The following is a 23,561-nucleotide window of genomic DNA, read 5'->3' on the forward strand; positions in this document are numbered from 1 at the left end:
TGTGCACACTATTACTAGTGACAACAATGACTGCAAATCTATCACATTTTATTGATCACAGTATGAAATGAAACAGCAATTTTTCTTTACATACAAATATAAGATACTGTAATAATATATTTATGTATTTGGAAATATACAAGCAATCCTTTAGTAAACCATTTGTCACAGAACATAAAAATGTAGACATCATTGTTAATAGGTAACACTTATTCCACAGGTTGTAAATTAGCTTTGGTTTAGATTCTCCTTGGCATCGCTCTTTAGCCATTGTGTGATCAGATGATTTACAGGCTAGTCACATGTTACACTACATGGAATGTGGAATGTATTATGGGAGTGACATCTGTCTTATACCCCCATGTAGCATTCTACCATTTGACATGTACACAATCACCTGTTATAGTAACCTGCTGAATGTAGTTATGTGAAATTTGTTTTTGTTTTATATCATTTAATAGGATATAATGCATACTTGCCAACTCTTTCGCAATGTCCGGGAGACTCCCGAAATTCGGGTTGGTCTCACGGACTCCCAGGAGAGCTGGAAAATCTCCCGCATCCCACAACTGCGGAGCTAAAATGATGCGATTCGTGGTGAATCGCGTCAATTTGGCCCTGCGACAAAACGACATATTTGACATAGGGACGAGACCAAAATGACGTGATTCACCGTGCCCCGCCCCCTCCGCCCTCTAGACACGCCTCTCTCCCGGATACAACTTGCCAAAGGTAGGCAAGTATGATGTAATGTCTAATATCTATATGTGTTTATGTCATGCCATAAGTGTATTATAAATGACCAGAGCAGCCAGCACGTTTGTATATTCACTCCGGTTAGTTCCAGGATCCAATAGTCTTGTGTACAGCAGGGTAATTACTCCACGGGTTATGGCCCAGGTCCATTCTCACATATGCACTGTAGATGTATGCTATGTCTGCTTGGCGGAAGTTACATCACTGCCATCCACTTGCTATTCAGGAAGTGCTGGCGGACAGGTAATACCTGGCCGCCATCTTCAGTCCTCAGTATATACCACACCGTAAACACATGTTCTCACAGTTCTCCAGTGTCTTGTCCTTGGTTTAAGCTCAGACAGTTCTACATGTACGCTGCTTTATTTTTCCACATTCTTTTCTTTCTTTTTCCAAATGCTCCATTTTATACATTTTGGCGCGTTAACAATCTTAACATAAAAATGCAGTATAAAAACCCAAATAAAGCAAAGTTTGGTACCACATAATCTTCCACAATACAAATCTTGGTGGAGTGTTAGTTCTCGCTTGGTTTTGGACATGTCTTGAGGGCTGTGTTTTTCCATTACTCAGGAGGCTTTCAGACCATTTGGGGCATATTATCAAGTTGTATTTCATTTGGAATGGTACACAGAGAAATACTGCTGGTACCAGGGTCATAGCAGGCACCAGTATCAAGGATACTGTTATTTGTTGATATTATTATCTAAATACAGACCAAAAAGAAAAAGCAGCGCTGAATAGTGATATATAGGTGTGGCCTTAACTAGAAAAATCAAAAGAAAACCATGGCAGGATACATAAAACCAGAGATAGTAGTATATAAAAAAAATATTTTTAATGTCTCAATAAATATAATACATTGGCCTCAAAAAATAGATTATATCTTTGCTAAAGTCTGGGTTCAACAGACGAAACGCGTCAGGTGTTTTACTCTGGGATCAGTTTCAGTTATCTGATATTAGACTCATTTTATATTTACACTGGTACCAGTTTTTGTCCTTTCAGGATTTATGAATCTTAATTGATCTAATTGGAACTTGCTACTAATGCTGAAATCAATTTCCAGTTTTGTGCATGTTAAGACCTACTCACCTTTGCTAATACTAACGTTACTGACGGCGAGAAAACATACTGCTGTGCTTCTGGGTAATGTTCTCCGACGGATGTGTGTACAGAGCACCCAGCTGGAGTCATAAGCTGGGAGCTGCAGCATAGGAACCACTGAGACAATTAAGTGAGTTATATCATTTATTTCCTATGCAAGTCCTTTGCCAGTGACATTCCATCAGGATCTGGACGTGGAATACCATCAATATACCAGCATTACTTTGATTGCTATATATCTTTCAAATTATGGGCCGATTTGTTGGATATCTTGGAGGGATTTTATTGTGATTATATCTTTATATGAACTACCATAAATTTACTAGTTACATGGACACACTCATCAATTTAGTCCGTTTATAATCACCATTTGTGATTTAATTTACAGTATACAGCTTTTAGTCCCAGTGTTTTTTAAATGTTTGGTTTCAATCACCAATTTACGAGGCCAATGTATTATATTTATTGAGAAATTAAAAATATGTTTTTTATATACTATTATCTCTGGGTTTTATGTATTCTGCCATGGTTTCCTTTAATTTTTCTAGTTAAGGCCACACCTATATATCACTATTCAGCACTGCCTTTTCTTTTTGGATTGTGGTTGTTTTTGATTAGGGACTAGCAATTGGCCCTGCTTTGCAGCTGCGATTTGTGTTTACTTGGTGTGGTGCAGCCCAGCGCGGGATTCCTTTTTCTTTTCATTATTATCTAAATACTGGAACATAGCACATATTGCAGCATTTTCTGGTCTCAGGCAGGCGATACAGCTGCATGATGTGAACAGTAGACATAGAGCCCGTTTTCTTGCACCTCATTACAAATAGAAGACAGGGTGGGATTGTTTCATAAAATTAAATCTGATTTAACCGCAATTTTTTCATTAGTAAAAAGCACACCTTTGTAATAAAATAAACTCTAATGATATATAGAACTTTGGACATGAAATAAAACATTTTATATGTGTTCCGTTAAGAACCACTTCTCTCATTGTAACAACTCTTAGTCATAGGAGATAAGAGGTTTATTGACCTGAAATGTCACTTCCTTTTTCTTGAGCCAGTTCATATTAATTTTTATCCTGGTACGAGGGGCGAGCAGCCTTCAGCAATCTCACCCATGGGAGGTGTACAGTAAGAGCTGGGGGCCTGGGATCTGCCTGGGAATGAGTATAATTGTGTTACATTACTGTCCCTCTCCTGCACATCACCTATATCACAGCATTAACACTTCTTTCACATTAATGTCTCGACTCTTATTGGTCTCCTCAACTCCCTTCCCTTTCTCCTCACTTTTCTTCCTATAGTTCAGGCTCAGTCATCAGACAGTAATAATCTGCCCTAGCGGAGTAGTTCCGTGATCCTAAATCTGAGATGTCCACATCTCCTGAGGGTTCTCTGTCTACTGCATGTGTCTCTGGGGCCATCCGGGGAGGTGGAGCCTTATAGAGGTTCCTTCGCACACCTGGAAGGAAAGTACAATAGTAAAGTGATAGCTTAAAAAAAAATATAGACACAAAGCGGTCACAGGTGAAAGAGGGTAATCTCAAATAAGAAAGAGAAAGAGGATGAAAAAGGGAATGAAAAGATGGCATGTCCTACCTAGGTCTCCATCAGGATCAGGATCAGCAGCCTCACTGCTGACAGTCAGCATAGGATCCTTATCATCCTGACATTGAGTCTGTGGGTCGCCTTTCCCATCTACTAGAGAAATCTTGCGAGGAAGAGCAAGTCGCAGCTCCTTCCAGAATTCAGACGCTGGAGACTGTACAGAATGAAGGTACATGGCACAAGGACTCAGGTTATGCAGGAGGTTATAGTTACAATATTGTGAAACAATCTGCATGCATTATTGGTGCACAGGGGCAGCGACTAAACAATCGTGGATTCAAGGTCAATGTGGTGACACGACACAGTTCTGCTCCCTCCCAGATCCATCGCACCTACCACAGAGTCCGCCTTCCACAGCAACGTTTTCAGTGTCCCTCTCTGAGAGTTCAAAAGCTGGGTGACTTCTGCGGGCACATCCTTGTACTGATTCTCAAACAGGATAAAGATAGGCCTGTGTGAGATCTCCAGCAGGCGGAACAAACCGTCCCTAAGTACGAGGTACACACTTCATTAAATTATTATTCTAGAACAGTGCAATAAACATGCAAATGTTACAAAACATGATATTCCAGGAAAACATGTCACTCAATAAAGCAAAAAGAGCCCTGTGCATTCAGGGGCGGCCAATCCTAAAATGAAAAACACAACCAGGGGGTAAATGTATCAATCTCCGGTTTTGTCAACTCGCGGGAGTTCGTCGAGATGACAGCTTAAATTTAAAGCGGCGCTGCCTTGTAAAGGGAAACTTCCCTTTACAAGGCAGCGCCGCTTTAAATTTTAGCTGTCATCTCGCCGAACTCCCGCGAGTTGACAAAACCGGAGATTGATACATTTACCCCCAGATCTTTTTATACTCGTATGGAAATGCAAATGGAAATGCATTTAGAATTTGACTGCCAGCTTTATTGATTTGCCCTAGGCGACTATGCTCATATATTACAAGAAATGTTTTTTAGTTTTGCATAATGCAACTATTTTTTTTTTAATGATTTATTTTTTCTCATGAATACAATAAAGTATACTGCAAAATGTACAGTCATAGAAAATTTCTAGAATCAAAGTATTAACAAGAAAGTTGTACATATGGAGGGACATTTATGACAAGTGTTGCATCGATAATGCAAAAAAACACACTTTCATCAGTCACTCAGACAATTACTTTAGTTTTTCAAAATGTTTCAGAAAAATCACAGAATATATCTGGTTGTTCCCTATGTTCCCAATGAATGGAGGTTTCACGTACACACACCTGGGGCTAGATTTACTAAGCTGCGGGTTTGAAAAAGTGGAGATGTTGCCTATAGCAACCAATCAGATTCTAGCTATCATTTTGTAGAAGGTACTAAATAAATGAAAGCTAGAATCTGATTGGTTGCTATAGGCAACATCCCCACTTTTTCAAACCCGCAGCTTAGTAAATCTAGCCCCTGAACATTAAATAAATATATCAACAGACAAACTCACCTAAAGCTGTTTTGGCACCAGTCCTGTTCTAGATAAGCCAGTGACAGAACCACAATCAGGCGTCGGCTACGGCTGACGTTCATAAGCAGTTCAGCAGAAGGTTCTACAGTTAACAAGAACAAATTCGTGTTTAAGTTTGTTCAGTAGATAAAGATGTATGGGAAGTCTGTCAGTGCTGTGGTATTGTGGCGAGGTCACATGACTCTGGGCAAGCTGGGTAACTGTAAGGCTGCATAATTGTTCTCTATGGATTTGTGGTCAGAGGTTTTATTTAAGTGGTGACATTAAACAGACTATATGAGGTCATTTGGATTAGTGGTGAAATTACCAGCTATACACAGTGAGTATATAAAGTGTACACCCTTATTGAAATGGCAAGTGTTTTAGATGTCTGAAATCTAGATAAATCATGTCAGATCTTTTTCCACTTTTAATGTGACCTTGCAACCAACAAAATTGAAATGGAAAACAAATAGACAATAGTTAGATAAAAGAAGTGAAAATTAAAAAAAAAAAACTACAATACCCTGGTGTGCAAAACCCTTTCATAATGTCTGTAGTGGTGTTCAGAGTCAACCAATCACATTCAAAATCATGTTCAAAGGTAATTAGCATACACCTGCCAGTAATAAATGTGATTGTGATTGACCCCAAATAAAGATCAGCTCTTCCTGTAGGATTTCCTTATAATTTCCTTAGTTGCCTCTTACTGGAATAGTTGTGATCCACAAGGAGCTATCAAACCATCTATCTGATCTTTACCCCAAATGGGGTAAAAATGAAATTCCTGGGGGTAATGCTGCCGATTCACATGCTGTCAGTTGGATTGTAGACCCCTTTAAATGTGAAATTGCTGTTGTACCAGAAAAGCCTCCAGGGTTGGCAGAGGCACTTCTTGAGCATCGATGTAATAATGAAGCACGTATTGCATTTGAAAACAAAGCAGATCTGTCATATTTTTGGATGTCAACAGCTGCAAAGGCATTCAAAATTGCACATGGCACATGAGGAGTCAGTCAAAAAGTTGCTGCCTTTTACAACAACCTACCTTTGCAAACAAGGATTTTCCACTCTAACGAACATAAAAACAAAGCAGAGAAATCGATTGGACGCTGAAGACTGTATCATACTTACCTACTTTCTTCAGCTCCCTTCCGGGAGCCAGCCAGTGGAGGGGGGCGTGAAGGGGCGGGGTGGCCGAAATCGCGTCATTTCGGCCCCGCCCCCTGTGACGTCATGACGCAAATTGCGTCATTTGACAGCGGGGGCGGGGCCAAACGCCGCGATTCACCGGGAATCGCGGCGTTTGGGATCTAATTCTGCCCACTTCACTAGGAAGTGGGGCACTTCCTAGTGAAGTGGGCAGAATTCGGGAGATTGCCACACTCGCCCGGGAGTCCGGGAGACTCTCACAAAATGCGGGAGTCTCCCGGACATTCCGGGAGAGTTGGCAAGTATGGACTGTATCCAAATTGCTCTCACATCAAAATGCCCCAATATTGATGCTCTTGTATCAAAAATGAAGCAACATCATTTCTCCAAAACCTTAAGTTTTGAAGTTGAATCTTTCAAAGAAATTTTGAATAGATTCAATAAAATTTTGAATTCCAATAATTAATAATATAGGATTTCCTTCCTTTCAAATCAAAGGGGTAACGTCGGCGTATCTAAATATATTTGGGGGTAAAAGGTAATAAAGTTCCCTGACCGCTCCTTTGCTACAACATTTTAAAGTAGATGAATTAAAGAGTGGACATGAGGTGTGATTTGGTAACAACATCAAACATCAATTACAGCACATAAAACACTTTTGGACAGTCTGTGATTTACTGGTATTTAGTAATCAGAAAATAGCAGGTACAGTCAAAATCCAGAACATATTGTGAACTTTTATTATATTCCTTTTGTCACTTGTCACTGTGCCATAGCAGATTATTATCTTAATTATAAAATAATTCAGTCTATTTAACACGATTTATCATAGTCTAGGTATTATATAATGGATTAATATTCAGATATTATTTGAGTAACCTTTATGTCATCTCAGCTGGTGCTGCAGTTACCTAGTCTAATGATCGCCCCCCCCTAGCAGGGGCTTGCTGCCGACAGCTGCACTCTGTGCAGGTCCGTTCAGCAGGGACAGTGTGCTGCCCGGCTGCTCTGATTGTGTTTTAAACACAATCAGAGCAGCGGGACAGCACACTTTCACTGCTGAACGGACCTGCACATACTGTGCAGCTGCCGGCAGCCTTAGAACACAGAAAGGGGGCGGGGCCTAAATCGCACCCCCCTAAAATCGCCCGGGGTAGGACAAATGTCTGGGTCCGCCCCTGGCTTTAGTACATGTCACATGATTAAAGGTGAGGCTATCTCCATCTAAAATGTGTTTTCGTTATTTAGTGGGGAACAGTTATGTACAAAAACCATCCATCCATCCCATGCTACCCAATCGATCCATCTCATTCCATCTATCCAATGGATCCAAGATGCCCTTTAATAGGAAGTTTGGGTGTGTTATGAGGTTACCTGTGTTGGGCAGGATACTCGTCTCATCCAGGTGCAGTTTGTAGTTGTACCTGTTCTCCAAATGAGGCTTCAGAATAAAATTGGTGAACTTTGTGTCAATATTTGATGGACAGAAAGAGACATAAGCGTCGAACAGACGGCCATCTGCAGGAAAAGATGATAATTTAGCACAAGAAAATATATATATTTATGCAACGATCCTGAAGATTATCAGTCCGATTTCTTTTTTAACTCAAAAATTGTATTAAACAAACATGGGTGACAATAAGAATGATATGAGACAGCAGTAATGAGCATCAAAATAAAGTCACAGTACACAATAAAATTGCTATTCGTCGGAAGACATGAAAACAAAGACTGAATCAAGTAATAACAGTGTATTTTAAGAAGGGGGTAAAGGTCGTCAGCTGTGGAAAGCTAGGGAGAGTAGGGACCTCACTGTGTTCAGTCTGAATTTTGCTTGTGATGTCTGTACATCCAATTTTTGATTACTCTGCACCTTATAAAAATCTGAACAACAATTAATTTCCACTTTAACCTCTTTATGAGCGAAGGTATTTTGCATCTTCATCATCGCCATCACCATTTGTTTATATAGCGCCACTAATTCCGCAGTGCTGTACAGAGAACTCATTCACATCAATACCTGCCCCATTGGAGCTTACAGTCTAAATTTCCTAACACACACACTCAGACAGAGAGAGAGAGAGAGAGAGAGACTAGGGTCAATTTGCTAGCAGCCAATTAACCTACTGGTGTGTTTTTTGGAGTGTGGGAGGAAACCGGAGCACCCGGAGGAAACCCACGCAAACATGGGGAGAACATACAAACTCCACACAGATAAGGCCATGGTCGGGAATTAAACTCATGACCCCAGTGCTGTGAGACAGAAGTGCTAACCACTTAGCCAACCGTGCTGCCATCTTTATGATAAGATCAAAATTTACAATTTTGCTTGTTTTTAACTGTTTTGTTAGTTTTACAATGTCTTTTCAGGGGCCAATATGACTTGCTTTGCAGCACAAGTTCAAAGACACCATGTATATTGTATTATAAAATGAAAGAAGAAAATTAGATTTGAATTTAGATGCAGTATAGTTGAAAGGGATAAGAGGATGAGGGATAAAAGGAAAGACAGGGGGTTTGGATGAAAACCTGCTCAGCAGAGAAAAGTAGGTTGGGGAGGTTAAAGACATAAGGGCTGATTTGGATGCGAAACGGGAGTAACTTACTCTTTAGATAGGAGCATGGAAAACAAGCATACTTACAACCCTTTACAGAGCCGTATGCAGTTTTGAGTAGGGGGTCCAGAGATAGTCTAAAAGATGCATTTCTAATATGGCCTCAGGGTTTAAAATTCAATCCGAGCAAATAATAAGATAGTCTCAACGCCCATAGTTTAGGTTACTCGAGTAAACCAATCCTTCATTGTTGGAACTTGAATGGTTTCCCATCTGGCTAGTATCATAGTTTTCATAGCATTTACTAATTATTATCCTTTATTTATATAGTGCAGATAATATGTAATCCTTCACATCAGTCCTTGTCCTAGTAGAGCTTAGAGGCTACATTTTCTACCACACAAACATACACATATTGGTCAATTTTGTTAAATGCCAATAAAACTACCAATATGAGTTTGAACTGTGAGAGGAAATGGGAGGACAGGGAGAACATACAAACTCCACACACATACTGCCTTGGTTGTAGTGGATCCCAGTGCTGTTTACCACTGGGCCACCCAATGTGTTGTGGCCATAGAAGCTGGGTACATGTTCATGAACCACTTGCCAGTAGTGTAGGAAACTCTCAAAGGCCCACTAAAAAGTGATGGAGGAGTACATGCCAGCAGTTGGCACTACTGAGCTAAGAGGTGCAGAGTCTAACACGCCCCCAGGGACCCCTGTAAGAAGGTTTGGTCTTTGCAGGTCGCGATGTCAGTCGATGGCGAGGCAGCTGTAAATAGATCAAGAGTAGTCAAGGTAGCCAATGTCAGAACCGTTAGATCCAAACAGAACCAGAATCAGTAATGAAAAAGGGTTGTCCAGGAAGCCAAAGGCAGAACCAGAATATCAGGAGTCAAGCCAGAATATCAGTAAGGACTTATTCAGGATAAGTAACAGTATGCTGGAGCAGGAACCAACAAGTGATCCAATACTCTGGCAGAGACTGACTGCCAGATTTTGCCTTTTATAGGCAGTCCTATTGTCCCAGGCGGTCAGTGACATCAGCAGATGACTGACTGTCGAAAGGAAAGCTGAATAGCGCGTCCCGTTTCCTAGCAAAGGGTGCACATGCGCAAACCGGCAGCAGCGGTGGTAGTCAGCACATCGATGCAGCAGTGAAAGCCAGAAATATTGACAACGGGAGCACTGGGCCGGGACAGAGAGAAGGAATCCTTACCTGTGGCAAGATAGCTAAAGCAGGGATGGCATTTGACAGTAACATTGACCCCCTATTTGTACTGCAACTCTAGCAGGCATCAGGCAAACCCAGGAAAATATGTTATATAGCTATCAGCATATGATAACATCATGTGAGAAGCCGGTGACTGTATTTCTGGAAACTATTGCTTAGAGAGCATTTGTCTGTTAATATTTAGATTTTTGTCCCTTTTTATTGGGGTGAGGGATATCTAGAGGTCACAATCCCATTCTGCTTAGGAGGGAGAGAGATACTTTCCTGCAAGACACTATTCAGCCTGTAGCTTAAAGGTGAGGTGCCACTGAAGCCTGCATAATGATCCTTGGTCTTGGATGGATGAAAGGTGGTCATATGGAGGGTCATTGATTTTACCTTCAGTTAATAGACTGTTATCCTGCCTGGCAGTAGTGGAATTGCATTTACAATCTTGGAGACAAGGTCCCAGGCGGGGAGTGCCAATGGACACATTGTGCTAAACGTGCTACATAGTAATAGTTGCGAAGATTGGGTATGCCGAGGCCACCTGCCATGGGAGAGCATTGTAGAATACGAGCAGAGATCCTGGGTCTCTTATTTGACCAAATGAAGCGCATAACAGAGGCTTGCAGCACTTTAAAAGTAGAGGGAGGAATTCTGATGGGGAGGGTATGGAAAAGGTAAAGCAGCCTGGGGAGCAAATTCATCTTCACTGATGTAATCCGCCCCACCCAAGATATTATTAATTTATTCCAGGTGATCATGTCTTTTTTTAGACACGCTATCAGTTGAGGGTAGTTTGCTTGGTAGAGGTCTTCTACCTTTCTGGTGATTGCTATACCCAGGTATTTGATACTATCGGAATTCCAGTGAAAGGGGAAGTTTAGCTCCAAGAGCTGCTTCAACTTAGGAGGGATATTGAGGTCCAGGATATCTGTCTTGGCCGTATTGATCTTAAAGTTTGAGACTGTGGAGAAGTTATTGAGTTCCTGGAATACATTTGGTAGAGATGTTAGGGGGTTGGTGATAGTAAGGAGGATATCGTCTGCATAGAGCGCAATCTTATAGATGCTGGAGGATAGCTGTATGCCAGATATTAGGATTTTGACGTATTTTCATAGCCAAGGGTTCTATGATTAGTGCAAACAAGAGTGGGGAGAGAGGGCAACCTTGTCGTGTTCCATTCTGAATTTGAAAAGATGGGAAGGAACATCCATTCACCTGGACAGAAGCAGCGGGGTTGGCATACAAAGCGGAGACCCCTTTAAGAAAGCGATCTTTGAAGCCAAAAGCCGAGAGGGTTTTCATCGTGAAGGGCCAGCCAACGCGGTCAAATGCCTTTTCAGCATCGAGGGACAAGAGGGGTGAGGGCAGTTTACGTTCATTTATGTGTTGGATGAGGTCTATAGTCCGCCTGGTGTTATCTGCAGCCTGTCGGCCTGGGACTATGCCAATATTCTATTTAGCATGCACACTTGTTAATATCTCTATATATTAGACTTCCACTTCGATTAGAAGGTCATCAGAAAGAACCTTATTCTGCATAATTAATTGGCCCAAATGAAGCATATGACTTATCTGAAGATATTAAAGAAGGTTAGTATCTTTAAAAGGAGGGCTTGCATCACATAAAGCACCAGAGGCAAGTCATCTTTAAAATCTTACAGTATCAAAGCAGGAAGGGGAAGGTTTATTCCAAGATCAAAGGTCTGACTGGATTGAGCGCTAAGAAGTTTATCTCCTAAGAGGTCAGGTCCGTTGCAGTGCAGAACAGCTCACTAGGTGCAAAATTGTGACAAGGGGAGGGATAAACTGTAATGCATTTTAAAATAGAAGAGAATAGTTCTTCTCCAAAGTAAAAAAAGAAAACATAAAAGAAAAAAGAAGTTTTTACTCTTGATGTATTCCTGTGGTAAAGGTTGAAGATAATGAGTCATTAAGGAGAGCAAAGCAAAAAAAAGTAGCAAGTTTGATCCTGGACAAACCATGCAAGGGGTGCAAATAAGTTTATTTTTTTTGCACATAAGATAATTACTGGCTGGTTTTTTTATCTAGCACACAAAAATACTTGATAGTTTTATTTTTGCACTGAAATTTAAAGTTGATCTAGGACATCATGCTCTATCATAAATCTGTACCCACATTTTAAAGTTACCTCCCCCTCCAATGCAACAATTGCCCAGGTGCAAAGTTACTCCTTTTTTAGGCTTTGCTCTCCTTAATGACTCAGGCCCAATGAGTCATCCTTGGGTGGGTGCTTGAGACAGGTGCAAACAACAACCTAACCCACAATAGCGCTTGTTCACACCTCCCTTCTGCTATACAGTTCTGATTTTTATGAAAATTAAATAAGTGACAAAGATTGCTGTCACCTTTTAAAAAAGTGGAGTTTCAAAAACACGGGGAAATAAATTTTGGTGGGGGGAGGTGTGAAGGAACTTTAAATTAGGGATGAGTTATTTTTTACATACTGCATATTACCATGGCGTGAAAGGCGAGAGGGCGCTATGAGCGTATTAGCTTAGGGAGAGCTGAACCCTTCATCAGGCCCTGTGCAGAGTGGAGCAAATTTAAAATGTGAGGACAGATTTAGAGTTGAGAGGGGGGCACGCAGGGCTGCCAAGAGGAATTCAGTGTCCCGGTACAAAAAAAATAATTGTGCCGCCGCAAAAGTAGGAGTGATCATACAATTGGGGGCATGGCTATGCATCGTTGGAGCGTGGCTAGCAGGTGAAAAGCGGTAGGCATGGTTGTGTACACCATTGGCAAAAGGGTGAAGTGCCCGTTCGCCGGAGCGTGACATATGTCCCAGCAGTCCTGACTTTCAGGACATCTAGCAACATAGTGTAGTATAGAAAGAATGCAGTGTGTACATAAAGAGTTTACAAACTCACCCCCACATTCAATAGCCCCCAAACCACCCCATCTTAAATTATTAGTCCCCACTATTAAATTGCCCCACCATCACCCCACAAACAAAATAGCACCCATTAATTAGAGACCACCTACCTCACACACACTACATTGCCACAAGCCCCCTGTGCCATCACACACACTACCGCAAGCCACCTGTGCCATCACACACATATTACTGTGCCCCTTCATCATCACCACGCTGTGCCTCCTTATGATCACACTGTGCCCCTTCATCACAAACACGCTGTGCCACCTTATGATCAAACTGCGCCCTCCATGCTGCTTTTTCCACCTTCACCTGGCCCCCCTTCATCACTCTGTTCCATTCTGCCCCCCCTTCAACACTCTGTGCAATGCTCCCTCACTGAATGTTGGGCATGACTTCATGACGTCACGCCAGACATTCAGTGTGACCAGAGCAGAGAGGAAGGAGGAGGGACGCCAGAGCCACAATCATGTGATGTGGGTATGAGGTGTTTGTTTTTGTTGTTTTTTTTAAATAGCCTGCCCCTCCCCCCACACCGCCAAAGAATAATAAAAAACAAAAGAAGAAAAAAAAACATTTTAAGTTTAAAAAAAAAAAAAAAGTTGGCAGTGAGGGCCCAGGCCGGGTCCCCTGGCATGTCCGGGCCTGGGTAATTAGTACCTCCCCCTCTCGGCAGCCCTGGGGGCACGTCCTAGCTCAAATCTAAATTACAGTGTAAAAATAAACCTGCTCAGCATTTATGTGCTACATGTAAAAGCAGGCAATATTTTCTCTGCATGAAAAAGCAAAATTGCATTTGCACGGCTCGCATCACAACATGCAAATTTGTACCCTTTAGCTGGATTCGTAATTCTAAATGAGGCCATAAGTCTCTAAGAATTCGTTGGTCAAATCTAATAATCTTCAATACTAATATATTCAAATAGGACCAGTCTTTGTAACACTGTCTTACTGCTGTATGCCCAGATATCCAGCTATAGAATAAATGACTGTCTCTCACCATCAGTCCTAGAGATTCTCACCGTTTATTTCTGGGTCTCCGTACTTGTTTCTGTACCAAAGACGAGCACTGAGCCGACACTTGAGGTACAAAATGCTACCGATTACCAACACTGCCACCACACACAGTGCAAAGAGGACGGCAGCTACATGTCCTGCTTTATCTATGGACAGAAACAGGAATAAATATTGGTTGTCAAATATATTATGTTATGTATTAAATCCAACTATATATTTACAGAAGAGATGTGTAACTTCTAGCAATTGGTGGACTATATCTCCCATGATGCTTAGCTGGCAACTTCTAAAACCATCAAGCCTTAATCCGTAGGACACGTGTTCTGCAAGTTACACATTGCTACAAATTCAATACTTTTGTACAATTTTAACTTTTCAATTGAAGGCTCACTTCTTGAGGAAATCTATGCACTAAAATCAAAAAGTAGTACATAAATGTAGCAACCAGGAATCACATTTTAGCTGTCATTTTTCTAAAATAGTTTAGAAAAGGAAAACAAACATCTGATTGGTTGTTATGTTATACATCACATATTATCATATTATGTTGCTTTGTTAGAAGATCTCTTATGATGTGGCTGGTGTTATTGGTTCAATGGCAAGCCTTCAAGCCTCCCTGCTTATAAAGAGATCTCAGGAGGAATGGCTATTGTTATAGGCCTCTGACATATACACATATTTCCTATAGTACACAGAGGCTCAGGTGCACCACATGGGTGTAATTATTATGTTTTTCTCTCCATTGGTTAGTAGTGTTTGGGAGGTGAATTAAAGGCTATTTTGTGTTGTGGGTGGGGTGACTGATGCCAACTAGTTGGCTGGTGACTAGGCAGCAGGTCTGTGTCTAGCCAGAGCTAGGGTCGCCTTGTGTCATCCTGACAAAAGTGTGCTGTTTTATTTGAGCTGTAACCAATAAAAACACAATTATTCAAGAGACTATTGGAGAGACGGCGGGAGAGAGAAACTGATGGAGAGACGGTGAGAGAGAGAAACTGATGGCGAGAGAGTCGGCAGGAGAGAGAAACTGATGGAGAGAGAGACGGCGGTAGAGAGAAACACATGGAGAGAGAGACGGCGGGAGAGAGAAACTGATGGAGAGATGGCGAGAGAGAGAAACACATGGAGAGACAGCAGGAGAGAGAAACACGGAGAGACAGCAGGAGAGAGAAACACGGAGAGACAGCAGGGGAGAGATACAAATGGGAAAAAAGTGCAACATATACAAAATCTGAGCCCAAGAGACAGATAAATATAGGGGAGAAAGAAAGGGACAGACACACTCAAACAGGAGAAAGATGCACACAAACATGGGGGTGACAGAGGTACACATGGGGAGACAGAGGCAAACATACAAAACTAGAGACAGAGACATAGGGATAGAGACAGACCCACGGGGGGTAGGGCTGGGGAGGCAGACAAACATTGGAGGAGGAAGGAGTCATGGGTGGGCTGGGGAGGAAAGGTTAAGTCAAGGCTGACTGCCTCGTAACAAGGGGCCATGAAAGAGAAAATGGTATGGAACAAGCGTCCTGGGAAGGGGTCACTGTCAGGCCATTGGGTTAGTGGGAAGACCGGGGGATGCAGAACCTGAGAGCTTCATCCTCATCTATAGGCCACCAATGACTTTTCACATCATATTTACTTTTTCTGGGACAGTCTGATGCACAATAATATTCCTAGCCAACAGAGGAAGCAGGGAGAGGAGAAGTGCTCAGGTGCCACTCTTCCCATAACTCTTCCCATAACTCAGTGAAGGATAAATATAGAGAGAACTGCATCCCCAGTGCAAACTAAATGGTAGCACCCTATAGTGCAGAGACGGGGAGGGTCTAGTCGCAGTAGCCAGAGAGGAGATAAGGGGCCATGTGTTGCAGTGATAGGCTGCACAGCCCATACCATCACAAAACAGAGAGAGAAGGGGGAGGGAATAAGGAGGACGTGGCAGCCCAGATTTTTTCTGTAAATGATAAAAATTGCCTTTTCCTGGAGGCCATATGACTTCATAGGCCTACATACCTACAGGAAAATCTCCCAGTGAGGTCAATTGCCAATCCGCCCCTGCTTGCAGCTCTTGTGCATACTATTTAAAAGCATTGTTAAGACTGCAGTATGTAACTGAGTGAATTTACTGGGTAATCCTGGCACATCAATAGCACTAACAGACAAAAATAGCACTGTATTGTGCATATATATATGAAGTACTATCATAAAAGCCATAGAAAGCAGTATATTACTGAATGTTACAACGTGCTCCTGGAATACTGCAATGGATATTCATGGGTATCTGCACTGAAGCTTTCAATTCATTTAGAAGATAAAAATCAGTACCTGTTTTGTGCAGTGTAAATGAGGCAGAGAAAGTCTGGAACTGACATGTAAACTTCCCAAAATCCTCTTCTGTGGTAAGATTAACATCTAGGATGCTGGTCAGGAACCTTTCCGAACTGTTGAGACCATTCCTGGAAAAATAAGTTACTAACTGTTTAACCAGACTTGTAAAGAAAAACTATAGATAGACATAGGTGTTATGTAAAATAATTGTAAATCTTGCCATATATTGTCCCCCCAATTCATAGTATGCCACAGTTGTCCGCCCATATACATAGTATGCCACATAGTTGTTTTCCCCTATTGATAGCATGCAACATAGTTGTGCCCCTTGATTTTTAGTGCTGCTCTTACTTACCTTTGGAGAGACACATCTTCCGTTACAGAAACCTAGGAGCTGCTTCAGTAAAGCAGCCGATGACAGCTGAAACGGAGCTTCTGCGCATGCCATTTCGGCCATCATCGGCTGCTTTAGTAGGGAAACTGCAGCACCGGCGTGCCGCACAGAAGTGCACCCTCAAGCCAAAAGCTGTCATCTTCTGACCACATTTTTCAACATGCCTGATAATGATCATACCAACTTAAAACAGAAGCAGTTTGTGATTTACCTATATTGTTACTAAATAAATATATTTATATTTAAGTGGTGGTATGGAACATTTTAATGGAATTTGATATTAATACAGTGAAGGCACTAGGAGAAGTGGCGGTATCTCCATATACCAGCTCACCACTCTTTATACTAATATTGGGGTCACATTCTCCTTAAAGTACAACCCATAATAAGATGGTACATAACTCAAAATATTAAAATCAGTTTCGGATTAACCGGTTCTCTATATACAATATATTTAAGGGGACTTGCTGTCTTGTGGTCTAATTACCACTTTGTACACCACTCATCCAAATAAGCCCTCGCTGTAATCATACCGAGGACTCTTCCAGTAATAAAACACTTACCAGACACTCTGTTGCTCTCCGTACAGGTCTTGTTTTCCTTTCCCGTCTTTCAGCCACGTGAAGTTACCATTACAGGAGTCTCCCAGTTGTAGAGTACAGTTCAAGGACAGACTGGAGCCCACATGAGGCCATAGTTCCTGGTCCACGGATGGAGGTGAAATAAAAGTTGGCCGAATCCCACATTCAGTGTCTGTGCAACATAAGAATTGAGAAATGTAAGTGACCACCTTTATACAGCTAGTAATGTAGAGAGTATTCCTTAAACAATCAGGTTCATGGGCCCAATTCATTAAGGATCTTAACTTGAGAAACTTCTTATTTCAGTCTCCTGGACAAAACCATGTTACAATGCAAGGGGTGCAAATTAGTATTCTGTTTTGCACATAAGTTAAATACTGCCTGTTTTTTCATGTAGCACACACATATCAACTTTAAATTTCAGTGTACAAATAAGCTATCAAGTATGTGTGTGCTACATAAAAAAAACAGACATTATTTAACTTATGTGCAAAACAGAATACAATTTGCACCCCTTGCATTGTAACATGGTTTTGTCCAGGAGACTGAAATAAGAAGTTTCTCAAGTTAAGATCCTTAATGAATCAGGCCCCATATTATGATTTCCAAAATTGGAAGGAAGTTGCACTGCAATAAAATCTGGTAATTTCTAAGGGGGAGTTTCAAGTAGCCGCGATGTTACTCTGTGCATATTTTTTGCAGTACTACGGTATTGCAACATCGCAAATTTCTCCTTGAACCCCTCTGGGGGTCGAAGAGAGCTCTGCGATTTTGCGGTAACGCAGAGTGCCTTTGCGAACGTTCCAGAGGCACTCCGCGCACATTTGAATCCCCCTAAATGGCAAAAGCAAACACTGAATAATTGTATAATGCAAAATTGTAATGTATTTTATCCCTTCATCTGATCCTAGTCCCATTCAATTGTCCTTAATCTGGTTTTTATATTCTTCGCATGCTCCAAATTCGGTTTTGAATATAAATATTTATGCACTCCTTGCTGCAGTGTCTGAGCGCCTCCTAATCGCAATATAATTGAATCCTCAGTTTTATTATAGTTGGTTACTTTGTGGTGTTTGTTTTTAGTTTTTAGTAAACTTTGATAATAATCTGTATCCAGAAGTTTACACTTGTGTGATTACATTGTCCTATATTGACAGCAGCAGACACACGTTGAGAAAACTGTTTTGTAGTACTGGCTGAAGAAAATTATGAATCTTGTACAAAAATATTACAGAAAGATCTTTGGAATTATTTACAGTGGTGGAACTACGACCAGAGCTGCCCATGTGGCTGCTATAGGGCTCAGTGATTGAGTGTTAGTACCCTGATTAGATTGTATAATTTGAGCTACAGTGATCACATCAACCTGTTTTTGCTTACTGCGGTAGAGCAAAAAAAGGTAGAATGCTAGATTAAAACTGGCTAGTATGTGGCACTCTTATGAAAACAAACAGATATAAACCTGCTCTATGTTTACAAAATACAATACAACACACTTTCATAAATAGGTGAATAACTGTTGTATTCTTTCACATTGAGTAAAGTATGCAGAAACACCACTTTAATTGCTTTTACATAAGCCCAATATAGTCTTGCCCTATATAATTTTGGTGACAATTTACTATAATAGGTTATGACCGCTAGGCTTTCTTTTTTTTTGTTCATTACACAGGTCTGCGTTGAAAAAGCGGTTTAACAAATTTATGTGATACTAATAGATTTTTGACTTCTGAACACGAAAAAGGACTCCCGATTTTGCATATCACATCACATTTTTCTGCAAAACGTCTATTTATGAATAAGTAATTTTTTTCATATTCCTTAAAATAATAAATGTATTCTGCCTACATTTATTATAAAACATTGTCTTGAACAAATTCAGTCGGTAGTATAGAGCGTTGCAATTCAGTTCTCGTCATGAAACTTTCCCCCCCTGCTCAGTGCCAGATTAAGGTCCACATGGGCCTGGAGCTCAAATTTACAAAGGGCCTAAACCCCACACTGTCTAAAGGAACATTGCACACACACAACTACAACTACAAAGTTAGCTGGCAAAGGTGGAACCAAATACAACAGATGCAACACAGTTTTGCCCTGTGCAGGCTCATTTTAACCACTGCCTGCCACCACATACACACACACAGTACACACTACACACACACACACACACACACACACACACACACAGTACACTTGCATTCATAGATTCTTCAAAAAGAAGTTTAAAAGCTGTTTTATTGCACAATGGCAACACATACGCCTCAATGCCATTAGCACATTCAGTCTATCTTAAAGAAACATATGAAAATTTGAAAACCGTTTTGGAACTGATTGGATATAAGACACAACTGGTTTATATGTGGAGATCTTAAACTTTTATGCATGGTACTTGGCCAGCAACAAGGTTACACCAAATGCCAATGTTTTCTTTGTGAATGGGATAGCAGAGCTAAATATTTACATTGGCAAAAAACTAATTGGCCAGCTCGAAAAGTTTAGAAATTGGAAAACATAATGTCATCAAAGTTTTACTTCCGCCTCTACATATAAAATTAGGACTGATGAAACAATTTGTAAAAGCACTGCCAAATGATGGAGAAACTTTCAAACATCTTTGCACCAAATTCCCTAACATATCCGATGCTAAACTGAAGAAAGGCATGTTTACAGGCCCTGACATTAGAAAGTTAATAAAAGATGAACATTTCGGGCGTGTAATGAATATTGTGGAACTTTCGGCGGGACTTCATTCAAACAAGTGATTTAAACATTTTTAGGCAATGTCAAGGATCCAAACTACAAAGAAATTTTCAGGGAAATGCTTAATAGTTACAGAAACCTTGGCTGCAATATGAGTTTAAAGGTACATTTTTTTGAATTCCCATATTGAGTATTTCCCAAATAATCTCGGAGACAACAGGGAAGAACAGGGTGAACGGTTCCACCAAGACGTTAAAGATGTAGAAAGAAGATACCAGGGTCGTTGAGACGTCAGCATGATGGCTGACTACTGCTGGATGATACACAGAGATGACACAGAACAAACTTATAAGCGAAAAGCGACAAAATGAAGTTTGAGGACAAAAAAACAAGATATTAACGATTTTTTGAATAATTATGGTTTTGTTTCTATTATTGTTTGATTTTATTGTTATGTTATTATATAATTAAGAGAAAAACACAGTGATATCATCTACACTTCTTCGTATTTCACAATAAATACGTCAAGAAAAATTAAACATCTTGTTTTTTCTTAAAAATGTATGTAACCCCCTTATAGGTAAATGTGACGTGGTCATTTTTTTGATATACTATTTCTTGATGTACTCAGGAGTATAATTAAGAATATAAAAGTACTATTAAAAAAGCTTTCAATACCTTAAATTTCGCAGACCTGTGTTATTAATTGTTTGAACTTAAAGCTCATCTTGGCTTGCTCGGTGGTAATGACCAGGTCTTCAAATATTGTAATAATTAAACAAATGTTGGAATTGTGACCTTTCAAGTGTTCTGGATGATGCACACGCTCAGTGCTTTTAGAAGAGAGTTTTCTGTGTGTCGCTCCCACACTTTCAATATGGATCATTGAGTAATATTTTTTCACCCATGACGTTGTTAAGATTTATGAGGCCCCATGACTGTAAGTCACATAAGGGGGAAATCTGTAAGGTAAATCCTTGGAAAGTATATAGTCACTGACTAAAATGATAATTCCCATGGCCCCTAACTTCCCCCCAACAAACAAACGTAGAAAAGAAGTAAAATAATTTAACGTGGAAGTAAAACTACACATATTACATATGTGACAGGGTGCAATAAACTGTACTATTCTTTTGCTGGAATGTCAGAAAAGTTTAGCCAGAAATATATCCCAATGAGCTTGTAAAACTCATTGGGGTATATTTACTAAACTGCGGGTTTGAAAAAGTGGAGATGTTGTCTATAGCAACCAATCAGATTCTAACCGTCATTTTGTAGAATGCAATAAATAAATGAAAGCTAGAATCTGATTGGTTGCCATAGGCAACATCTCCACTTTTTCAAACCTGCAGTTTAGTAAATCTAGCCCATTGACTCTGATCAAAAAATAAACTACCACGTTTTAATCTCCTTTCACGGTGTACCTAGCTCTGTTATGTTGGCTAGACACTAGCCTTGTCAATTTAGACAAGATCTTACCATTGGGTACTCAAGCCAATTGGCCGGATCACTTATAGACCACAAGGGGGCCTGTAAGTTCTATAGGAGGATGACTGTACACTCAGACTGATAGTGGTCATCTTCTCACCAGGTTTACAGGTATGACCGATAGCATGACCAAAAGCAAACCAAATTATTATAATCACATCATTATAAGGCATTGTGTCTGTTTTGGTGCCAAACACTCAGTAACATCACAGCAATATTAAAAAAAACAACAGTGCAAAGCTTTCCATTTATCATAGAATATTCAGTGATTGGAAACCTAATACACCAACTAATCTCCAAAGGGCCACACATTACCCTTAATCTCATTAAGAAGCTAAAATGATACATTTAATCAAGGAAAGAGATATTTATCTGTAACAACGTATCAGCAGGTATTTTAAACAAGTGTTACAATCTATAAGACACACATCTGACAAGGAAAGAGCTGGGGGCTTCTGGTGAAGGTTTGGGGGACTGCCTGTTGCCCATCAGTACAGGCAACATAGTAACAACCCATATCAGAGACTTTGTCACAGTAGCCCACAATCATCAAACAAATGACACATATTACTCATCACATTCACAGGTTGTAAATTGTAATATATCAACAGATGGCTCTTATGACCAGTCTAAAGTAAGTGGTTGTGTTTTAGCTCCCCCTTAGCTTAACAACCCCTTTTATAGTGTAGATCTACATTCCAAGAGCTACAATATCAGCACAAAGGCGCTGACCTCACTTTAAACCTGTATATAGAATAGCTGGTATCATACAGTACAGAGCTTAATATACTAAAATATATGACATGTTTTGTTTTATTATCTGTTATTTCCCCAATAATTCACTACAATGAAAGACTTTTTAGTGACACAGGTAGACTGACGGTGGTAGGCCTCTCGTGGGCGCCCCAGGGCCATGCAGCAGGTTTGGGTGTGTCATAATGTAATGGAGTGCCAGTTCTCACCAGTCATTTTCTTGGAACGTCACTGGCTCATCAGTGAGAGGAGGATGTCTCCAGGCTGCTGACAGACAGAGAAGAACATGTGACACCAACACCAATGACATATGTGCTGTATATAGTGACTGTAACAACCCATCAGCACACACAATGTTAAACACAGTAACCTGTTTACACCACAGCATAAAACACAATAAAAAACAGATAATAGGAATGTGACCAGCCAAGGACAGATAATCATTCCAGGTGCGTCCACCCAGAAATAGACTTTCACTGCTGCCTCTCTGCACGAAATGAATTTCACAAGTGAAACATGAACTATAGACAGAAGCTTTTACCATCAGCAAGGAACCATTCCCAGGATAATAATATAGGCAGCTCAGAAAGGAAAACGTTAGAGAGACTGACAACAGAGGAGGCAGCTAATTCTATCATCTAAACAAGAGCTACAAGCGGACAGGATAGGACATGGGAGAATACACAAGGGCCACTTAGAAAGTAACTGACACAGGCACAGACAAGTTTCCAAGAAGATATGTGCATATCTTGTAGCTACCCCCCCTCCCAAAACAGTTACAAGAAACACAACTATTACCTACAGCCACTGTTCTCTTCTGTACTATGCTCCCAGCCTGGCACCACAGCACCTGTGAGAGGAGGAGCAGTAGGAGGGGGCCAGAGAAGCAGGAAGTAACAGTTACCTGTACAAAGCATACAGTGTAGCGTAGCAGTATTGCTCAATATGTGCACAGCACATAGACTCATCTGAATGTCTCTGTGATTATATACACGTGTGTTTCTGTATTACTCCTTAAGTACAATGATTTCAACTATTCTTAATATGCAGACAGTCTGCATGAGCAAGATGCTGTATTTACCATACAGGAAAATTAGGCAGGGCTTAGGGCAGCACAGAAGAAGGTTTATGCTAACATTAGTTACTTTTTTACATTTTATTAAGAGATTTAAAGAACAGAAATAAAATTAGGGGTAGGGAGAGGGCATAGGCAAACCGAGGGGGGAGTTTCCTAGTGTCTAGAAACCCCCTCCCAGCATGGGGCACTGTATGTTTGAGGTGGCTTGTCCCGTGTATATGATGGGAATAGAATTGCCTGTTTATATGATGTGGATAGGAAGAGTTGGAGAGCAGCCAAGCACTGTCTAAAATTATAGCTACGCCCCCATGCATGCTGGTCACGCCCACTGGCGGCGTAGCGTGGAAACTCCTCTCTACAAATCCTGCGTTTGCCCCTGTAGGGATACAGAAAAAGAGAGAGGGGACAGGAAAGGGAGGAAAGTGCAATAAGAGAATACAAAAGTAACTGTTTT

The 23,561-nt window shown here is 40.7% G+C and overlaps 1 protein-coding gene across 4 annotated transcripts; it reads right to left on the reverse strand.

Moving 5' to 3' along the window:
- Positions 1-31: 31 nt before the first annotated feature.
- SIGIRR (single Ig and TIR domain containing) lies at positions 32-22,898 on the reverse strand. Of its 4 annotated transcripts, none has more exons than XM_075187875.1 (10): positions 22,828-22,898; positions 22,239-22,293; positions 17,071-17,260; positions 16,111-16,241; positions 13,788-13,928; positions 7,464-7,607; positions 4,938-5,040; positions 3,810-3,960; positions 3,465-3,627; positions 32-3,327 (listed from the first exon to the last, which is right to left on the reverse strand). In XM_075187875.1, exons 2-10 carry the CDS (start codon positions 22,243-22,245, stop codon positions 3,164-3,166), a joined length of 1,194 nt encoding a protein of 397 aa, XP_075043976.1. In that variant the 5' UTR covers positions 22,246-22,293; positions 22,828-22,898; the 3' UTR covers positions 32-3,163. The 4 variants fall into 4 exon arrangements, with proteins under 4 accessions (XP_075043976.1, XP_075043977.1, XP_075043978.1 ...); XM_075187876.1 differs by having other exon boundaries at positions 22,832-22,889; XM_075187877.1 differs by having other exon boundaries at positions 22,239-22,296; positions 22,828-22,886.
- Between the last annotated feature and the right edge of the window lie 663 nt (positions 22,899-23,561).

Source organism: Mixophyes fleayi, chromosome 10 (assembly GCF_038048845.1).
Source record: "Mixophyes fleayi isolate aMixFle1 chromosome 10, aMixFle1.hap1, whole genome shotgun sequence".
NCBI classification, from domain to species: Eukaryota; Metazoa; Chordata; class Amphibia; order Anura; family Limnodynastidae; genus Mixophyes; species Mixophyes fleayi.